The 8,827-nt window shown below is 41.0% G+C and overlaps 1 protein-coding gene across 1 annotated transcript; it reads right to left on the minus strand.

Moving 5' to 3' along the window:
• Positions 1 to 271: 271 nt before the first annotated feature.
• Positions 272 to 3,386, minus strand: LOC139941657 (uncharacterized). Its single transcript, XM_071938252.1, has one exon. It carries the CDS (start codon positions 3,137 to 3,139, stop codon positions 911 to 913), a length of 2,229 nt encoding a protein of 742 aa, XP_071794353.1. The 5' UTR covers positions 3,140 to 3,386; the 3' UTR covers positions 272 to 910.
• Positions 3,387 to 8,827: the final 5,441 nt, after the last annotated feature.

Raw genomic sequence — 8,827 nt, forward strand, 5'->3', positions numbered from 1 at the left:
AGGTTGTCAAAATATAAATACAAGAGAGAAACAATTTTCAATGTTTGGGGCAGAAATGTTCGTTACTTTACACCCTAAGAGGTAAATTTGGATTAGTTTGTGGTATCCTGTAAACAACAACACCCGAGGTTACACCCATTTCTTGAAGAGTGAACCAATCCTTAACAACTTTATGAAATTGGGCCCAGGTTGGATGGAGGATCGTACATACTGTTATGAGCTTTTGGGTTGTTGCCCCCCCCCCCCCTTCCCCCCCCCCCCCGATGCATGTATAGCTACCAGCCTGGACCCAATTTCATAGAGCTGCTTAAGCACAAAATTAGCTTAGGCTAAACAAATCCTTGCTTAGTCAAATCAGATTACCGGCCAAGATTCCATTCAATTGCTATGCTAAGCATGGAGGTAAGTGTGCTAAGTAAACAACATCTAAATAAACACCAGTCACAAGCAAAACAATCGAAAAGTAAAGCATCTCATGGAATAATATTTCAAGAGAAGCCTTTCACCATTACCTTCTGTAAACCCTGTAAATTATTTGTAAATCTGTGAACTTTGTTTTGTCTGTCCGAATGTATAAAGTGGCTTTAAGCAATTGCTTAATTATTAAGCAGCTCTATGAAAATTTGCCCCGTACTTCATCTCAAAGTGTAATGTGTACACACGACGAACGATAGGAGGCAGCAGACGTATGTCCATTTCCATTGTTTACGTGGTTCTGGGCATGCGCACACACCCAAGGAAAATTGATTTACCTGGTAAGTCTGCTGCCACCTAGCGTCCGATAAGTCCGCCATTAACAAAATTATGGTCATATCAAACTGCATTAACAATCACTAGTGGTGATGAATTCCCAAAGTTTGTTTCTCATTTTGTACAATGTCTTTCTAAATGGAGGACGTCAAAAAAGCCGTTAATCTTGTTCCACATAAATGTCAGTATTGCCGGGAATTTCATACTCATTGTCATCGTCAGGCGTGACGTCATATTCGTGTTCACCGGCGAGTGAATCCGTAACAGTAGTTTGTAGTTCAACGGGCGGTTCGTAATACTCCGGTTCCGTCTCGGCCGTCTGCTGGTCGTTCACGACAGGCGGGAGTTCGTAATTGTCGGTCTCTTCGTCTGACAATGTATGGTCGTTTAGTTCATTAGGAGGTGGCTCGTAGTACAGGTCGTCATGGGTTGCTGACGTCCCTTGTTTGGTACCGATTGGTGTGTCCTCTACTGGTGGCTGCTCGTAGTATATGTCTGGCTGACTTGCTCCTGTCCCTTGTTTGCTACCAGTATCAATAGGTGTGTCTTCTACTGGCGGCTCGTAGTACAGTTCTTGCTGGCTTGCTGGCGTCCCTTGTTTTGTACCGGTTGGTGCGTCCTCTAGTGGCGGTCGCTCGTAGTATATGTCTGGCTGGCTTGCTCCTGTCCCTTGTTTGCCACCAGTACCGACATGTGTATCTTCTACTGGTGGTTCGTAGTATAAGTCTTTCTGGCTTGCTGCCGTCCCTTGTTTGGTACCGGTAGAAGCCTCCTCTGCAGCTGGTTCATAATAGGGCTCTTCCCTTGATGATGACCGGTCTATGGCTGCCGATTCCTTCGGTTGTTCGTAGAATGCTGTTTCCATTTGTGGTGCTGTAGGTACAGGCTGATACTCGTTATTCATGTCATCCATCGAGTCTTGATTCGCCTGCTGGGTGGTGTTGTTGTTTGGAATGTATCCCGAGTCGTATACAATGGTGTTCGTGTTTGAGTCGACTGCAGCCTCGTAGACCCCGACGTCGACGCATGAGTACCGGGAAGGGGGTGCACGGAGTGGGTGCAGGCTGAGGTAACGAAGGGTTGAAGCGGAACGGCCTGTCTGGTCCAGTCCTTGGTAGGGTTGAACGTGCGTCTGTTGGCCGGTCCAACTGGCTAGAGAAGGCACCATAGCCATATCACGATGACGTTCATACTTTGATATAATTTTGTGAGATGTAAACACAAAACAGGCGATGACGATTTGGGCTGCAACAATGGCACCGATAACTATGCCGATGATTGTTCCACCTCCGAGCCCTCCTCCATATTCTGGAGTCGGAAGGGGGAAAGTCTGATTGGGATTTGCAGTGAGAGTTGTTGGGATTATTGTGGTGACCTCAGCCAAAGTGGTGGTCTCAGCCAAGATGGTGGTGGGTATGTTCTCGGCAAGTAGAACCCTTAGCAAGGCTCCCGCAGTCGCTGTGAGTCCGTTCGGCGTGACTACAGTACATCTCACTGAGGTCATGTCGTCCACTAACTGAACATTACGGATTGTTAAACTTACATGGTTCATGGTGAGTACAAACCGGTCACCGTCCTCCAACGACGGGACAATAATGTTGCCAAAGACCCACATGTATTCAACGATAGGAGACACGCCACCAGCTATGCACGTGAACGTGACATCTTGACCTGGCGTGGCTATAAGTTGTGGAGGCTCTATACGGGCTGTCGGGTCGATACGAAGGGGGACAAAAGAGCAAGTACGTACCCCCATGAAAGCTGGGCTTTTTGCCTGGCAGGTGAATTCAACTCCGTTTAAGGCCTCGTCGAAGAGTCTCTCGATGACGTTACGGTGCAGTACGGCAGGGGTGATTGGAGTGCCATTTTGAAGCCAGGTGAGCGAGGCTGGTGGTATGCCTCCTTCCGACGTGCAAGTCAGTGTAGCTCTCTGCCTGAGAGCGAGACCAACAGGCGGGTCGATCTCACACCGTGGGAAGCCGTCCAGCGGTGGGACGTGGACAGTCAGCCGGGCCCTCACGTCCATCAGCTGGGTTGATCCCACCGGAACAAACCCGCAACGGTAGATGCCGGCATCGGTGCGTCTCACCGGGGAGATCCTCAGGTTGAAGAAGCCGTTTCGTTGATTACCCACGATGCTCAACCTTGGACTCCGGGCGTCCTCGAAAAACACAGTGTCAGCCGAAAGGTAGCGTGCATCTCGGTCGAAGTACCAGAACACCTTGAAGTTCCCCTTGTTCCTAATCTGACATGTAAAGACAACAGTTTCACCCTCGATGACAATACGGTCAATGGGACCCCGTAGTATTGAAATACATGTCAACTCACGAGAAAATAAGACAATCAGTAGAGCCACTATAGACCCACGATGAAGTAAGCTAACCATCATGATACCATTTGACGTTACAACTGCTCATCAATCCTCTTTCAGCTATAAATCTTTACCACTTTTTTGTCCATTCATGTTTTTTGTGTCAATTCATTTTTTTTGTCAATGCCCACCTTTTTGGTAATGCGTCAATTAATTGCAGTGAGGACAATTGACGTATAATCAGATAAGATGAGCGGATGTAAGGTTACTTCCCGTAGAGACTTTTGGTGGACAGGAACTGTATTGCGTCATTTAGTCACTAAAATCCTGCAACCTTGAAAGGAAATGTTTCTGGCAGAGTTCAGAAAAAGTATTGTCTCCAATCACTACTTCTGTGATTGTGTACTCCTTCGAAACAGCGCCGAAAACAAGGGTAAAACTTGTGGGGTCAAAAGGGTGGAAACAATTTCTATAGACCTTATGCACGTGACGTCATTTCAGTACTGCCCTCTCGCCTTGAGGTCAAAAGAAGGTTGTTCATTGGCTAATCTATGTGCGTTTCGATTGTTTCGTCACCGTTTGACCTCAAAGATGGCGGCTGGATGACGTCAATGCATAAGGTCTATTGGGGCACTTCTGGCCAATTATTAGACAACTTATATTCCGTCAGTGTTTTGCATAATCAAGCCGGCGTTATACATGTATATTGATACACTATTTACTTTTCGGTATTTGAGATAATCTATTGCGTGGATGTCTGTAAACAAAAATAACATTTTTAAAGCATTCAAATTGCTACACAAAAACTTTTTAAATTTACTTATTATGTTTAATTACGATCTTATCGTATGGGGTGGGGGTGGCACCATGGGGACACAGACAGCAAATTAATTTGAGGAGAGGGGGACACCCAGTACGACACTGCTTATAAAGGCCAATACGAAAAAGCTGCATATTCAAGCTTTCAAAACTAACCAAACTTGCTGACACACATGTCGGTCGAGTTGGTCTATGAAAAGCGTTTGAAACCGTTGATTATAATGCATAATGGTTAGAAAGATGTTTTAAAATTAGAATATAATGTTCCACACAATATGCCTCGAAATATCGTGGTTTCCCTTGTACTTTGCGAACTATTTATTATACAACATTGGAGTCAAAATCTTGACTTTACAAAATGGCGTGCCGTGTTAATTCACGACGTAAGGACAACCGTGCAATTATTTAGAGGCATAATTTGTGCGGAACATTATACTTGTATAACATCTTTCGAACCATATATGCATTTTATAACAAACGCTTTTCCCAGACCAACTCGCCCGATCCAAGACAATGTGTCTTTAAGTGTGCCGCTGGTACTATCATCAAAAGTGGGAACTGTTTTCAGAGTTCCCATAATTGGTGTTGATTTTTCGTCACTGCCCATCTTATGATTCATACCATACAGTGATTCAAGCTAATTCCAAAGAAAAATGACAATTAGAAATTGTGAACAATGTTACAAGTTGATCTTCCGTTATTGTCATACATGGATGTGATTCACGTTCCACACTGGATGAGATCGACGGAATAACGAGTAGAACGCAATTTTGTTTTATACACCCATAAAAGGTAATGATAATGTATCCCGTTCATCCGCAATCGGGATATGAACGGTTGCGCATCGCAAAGTCAAGAAAATGTTAGCAATTAATTCCAATTGGTAACTAGTTTACAAATTTCACATACAGTGCAGGGTTTAAATCATAGCTTTTAGCTGTACTCTTTTTGTTTGAACGATACAAAGTATAAAGTTTACCAGTTTAAACAACAGTTTAAGATAGAACCAGCTTACGCTAATCAAAAGGAGATAATTAAGAACAGTGCACATTAATCTATGTTGCTGTCACTTGGTGGACATTCTTTTGTTCTGTATACTTTTATAAGTATAAGTTTGTCAAGTCCCTACACTATGTGTACCTCTTTTGTTCTCATTTCCGCACTTCGTACGTAGCGTTAAAACACAATGTACACTTTTACTGTTTTTAATCAAAAGTATCCCCATTTATGTTGAGTATTAGGTTATGTTTTTTCCTTTTTTATAAAAAGAAAATTTGCACCAAGGTCTATAAGAACTTAGCAATTTAATTTTGTTTGGTTTAGAAGCGCATTCTGATTGGCTGAGCGCAATAGTCATCTTTTTATTACTTGCACGCAGTCATACTCATTTATTTATATGCCCATTTTTGTTGCTTACATTGTTTTGCGAAGAAATTCAATAATGTGCAAGTTTGGGGCTTGACGACTTTTGTGATGTGGTAAGAGGAATTTCCTACAAACTTACTGGAAATCAACATTTGAAGCATTATCCCATCACGGTGTATTTGAATTAAATGTAGCGGCTGTCTTTTGCAATATTATACCAGTTGATGGCGCAAACGCCAATAAACAAAAGCGGAACCACAGGAGACTAAACAGGAAAGGGGAAAAGGACATCGAAATGACATTCAAATCTTATGGGAATGGGGGTTTGGCCCTCTAATTCTCAAGCGGTTGTGATCATTGTATCAAGTTCTACAAGGTGTTATAAGCAAGAATTTGAAATGTTACCTTTAAAGTGCAAACGGATTATGTTTAACCGCACATTATTAAATGTTCTTAGTTTTTTTCAATATGTTGGACAGTAGAAACATCTTGTAGTCCAAGAAGTACAAATTAAAGTTAAGGAAAAGGCTTCAAAAAGATGTGTATTCCGCAAGACTTTGATCATAGTAAAAACTCTCAATATTTGTTTTAAGAATACTAGAAAAATTACTAAAAGATAGACAGTTATTATGTGAAACTGACAAGGCGTGAATTTTAAAGATTGTACTGTCAGGATGTTTTTGAGACAATGGTGGCCGTGCAAGGGGCTTTTTAACAGGTCTATGTTCACAATGCCACATTTAGGTGACAGCAACTTTAACGTTACAGTGGATATGTAGTACTTGCATCATCCTGTCTGAGATTCGACCACAGTATAAGTATAGTTTGTTTCCTTCCTCCATGGCCATTGGAAGTTGATCAGGTCAAAGTTGAATAGCATTATTGACAACACAGAAGGTGTTACTAAAAGTGCGCCCCCTCTTGTCACTTTATCACACTGACTACAAATAAGAGAAGTTTTAATAAATAAAAAAACCAGTTGCTTCATTATCTCTTTTTGTGTGCCCCATAACCTTATAGGGAACAGCTTCGAGATACTTCGAGTTTGTACTCAGTGAAGGCCCTGCACACTATATACATCAAAACTTACTTTGTAACAAGCAAAGGAGAGCTGTTGGATATTGATCAAACATGTGAGAAACGACTAACTCTGAAGCGGTTAAGCATCTTTGTAAAATGGGGTTCTTGATTGTCTACACACAGCCCTGTGTCCCAAAGGTCTCCCGGAGTACAATTTGGTCGTTCAAAATAACCGTGGATTTCTACAAACTATAACTTTGCCGCTCAACTTGTCGGTATCGCAACCATTATTATGCATGCAAAACATTCGTACATAATATACATGAGCGGCTCATATATCTTGCGTTTTGGGTAGACTTAAAGGCAGTGGACACCGGTAATACTCAAAATAATTATTATCATAAAACCTTACCGTAGTAAGAGTAATGGGGGACGTTGATGGTATAAAACATTGTGAGAAACGGCTCCCTCTAAAGTAATGTAGTTTTCGAGAAAGAAGTATCCAAGAATTTGATTTCGAGACCTCAGATTTAGAATTTGGGGTCTCGAAATCAAGCATCTGAAATCGCACAACCTCGTGTGACAAGGGTGTTTTTTCTTTCATTATTATCTCGCAACTTCGACGACCGATTGAGCTCAAATTTTCACAGGTTTGTGATTTTATGCGTATGTTGAGATACACCAACTGTGAAGAGAAGTCTTTGACAATTACCAATAGTGTCCACTGAAATGTTCAACAGATGGGAAACTCATCAGCAAAGAGCAAGGTCATAACAAATTGTTATGCTTATCCATTTTTTTCTCTCTTTTATCATTGTATTGCTTTTTATTGTAAATCTTTGATGTGCAATTTTTTTAATACATGTTTGTGTTTTTTCATGTTTGCTGGCAAATAAATTAATGATATGGTATGATATTATATAAAATATTTTTGCGAAATTGTTCCGCATCAAGTGTCAACAAAAGTCTACATCACGTGAATCACAAGCCGGTGTCACGTAATACCAACCCATCAATGCAATACACATCACAGGAAACATTGAGTGACCAATAGGAAACCTAGAAATGTGGTCACATGACCTGATGTGTAAGAGTCATAAAGAGCTATATATAATTTTGGTAAACGTCTATTCTCGGGGCTGATTATTTTGAGAGGCAACATCGTCTTTCTTAAAGGAACATTACATAATTGTGTTTTGCTAACAAAACAGTTGCGTGTAGTATAAGCACTTTATGTTAATAATGCTAACAATTATGTTGAGCATTTACCGATTGTGTCCACTGCCTTTATATGTTGTGAAAGACGAGCAGAGTGTACTGTTCAAATTGTCGAAACTACACTGGTTATTCTCATCCAATACTTCTCGCAAAAGAATTACTGTACTATTTTTTGTTTGATGACCACAAACCATGTAAAGTTTCAAACATCACTTCTTGTGAAGTAAGTTTGAAAGTTTCAGTGCATTGTCATCATAATGCGCTGTTAACGGTGAGGTTTGTGCTTTAGGATTCGTATAATATCGGAATCTTATGGTTTTGTGACAAAGTTTCCATTTCCTGATAGAAATGATCTCCCCTTGAAAAGGACAGCAGAACTTTAGAGAAAACATCCGTGGATTGAAAACCGGTGGTTAATGACTTTTGCAACGTGGCCGTGGCCGAAATGCCGAAAAATCCCAGGTCCAATTTTATAGAGCTGCTTTTAGCAAGAAATGTGCATAGCATCGTCTGCTGAACGACAATTTGAACAATACACTCTGCTCGTCGTACACAACATTAAAATCAGTGAACACTATTGGTAATTGCTCAACATAATTGTTAGCGTATATATGTATTAACCTACTTGTTAGCAACCAATGGGGAGCTGTTGACGGTATAAAACTTTGTGAGAAACAGCTCCCTCTGAGGTGACGTAGTTTTTGAGAAAGAAGTTATTTTCAACAAAAATATTTGAACTTGATTTCGAGACCCCAGAACTAGGTTTTGAGGTCCCGAAATCAAGCATCTGAAAGCACACAACTGTAATCGTGTTATTTGTTCTTCCATTATTATCTTGCAACTTCGACGACCAGTTAAGTTCAAAATTTCACAGGTTTGTTATTTCCATAATGTTGAGATAAACCAAGTGAGAAGACACTCTTTGACAATAATTGCCAAAGATGTCCAGTGTCTTTAAACATACTTTGGTACCTGCTCTTTTTTATGACATAGATTTTGTTTTAACTCACACGACATAATCAGAGTCAAAACTGTCAACGTTTTGCTGCTTCATTTCTAGAATTTAAAACTGCAAAAAAAATAATCGCATTTTAACGATGACATTTCGTTCTGCTCGTAACATTCGTTTTTGTCCAGTCTAAATTTGGTGAGGATGAAAAATGTCCCACCTCGGTTTTAGCCCGTGCCCACATTCAATGACACAGATTGACTCATCTGCCACCACTCAGAGTGGAAACCCCATCGACAATGATGGCGTCACCACCTTCCTGTTTTGAAATATCAAAACTGTTTGTGGAAGAGGACGAAGGGCCACTTTGCTCTACATACAAATACACAACGGCT

Source organism: Asterias amurensis, chromosome 9 (assembly GCF_032118995.1).
Source record: "Asterias amurensis chromosome 9, ASM3211899v1".
Taxonomy (NCBI): domain Eukaryota; kingdom Metazoa; phylum Echinodermata; class Asteroidea; order Forcipulatida; family Asteriidae; genus Asterias; species Asterias amurensis.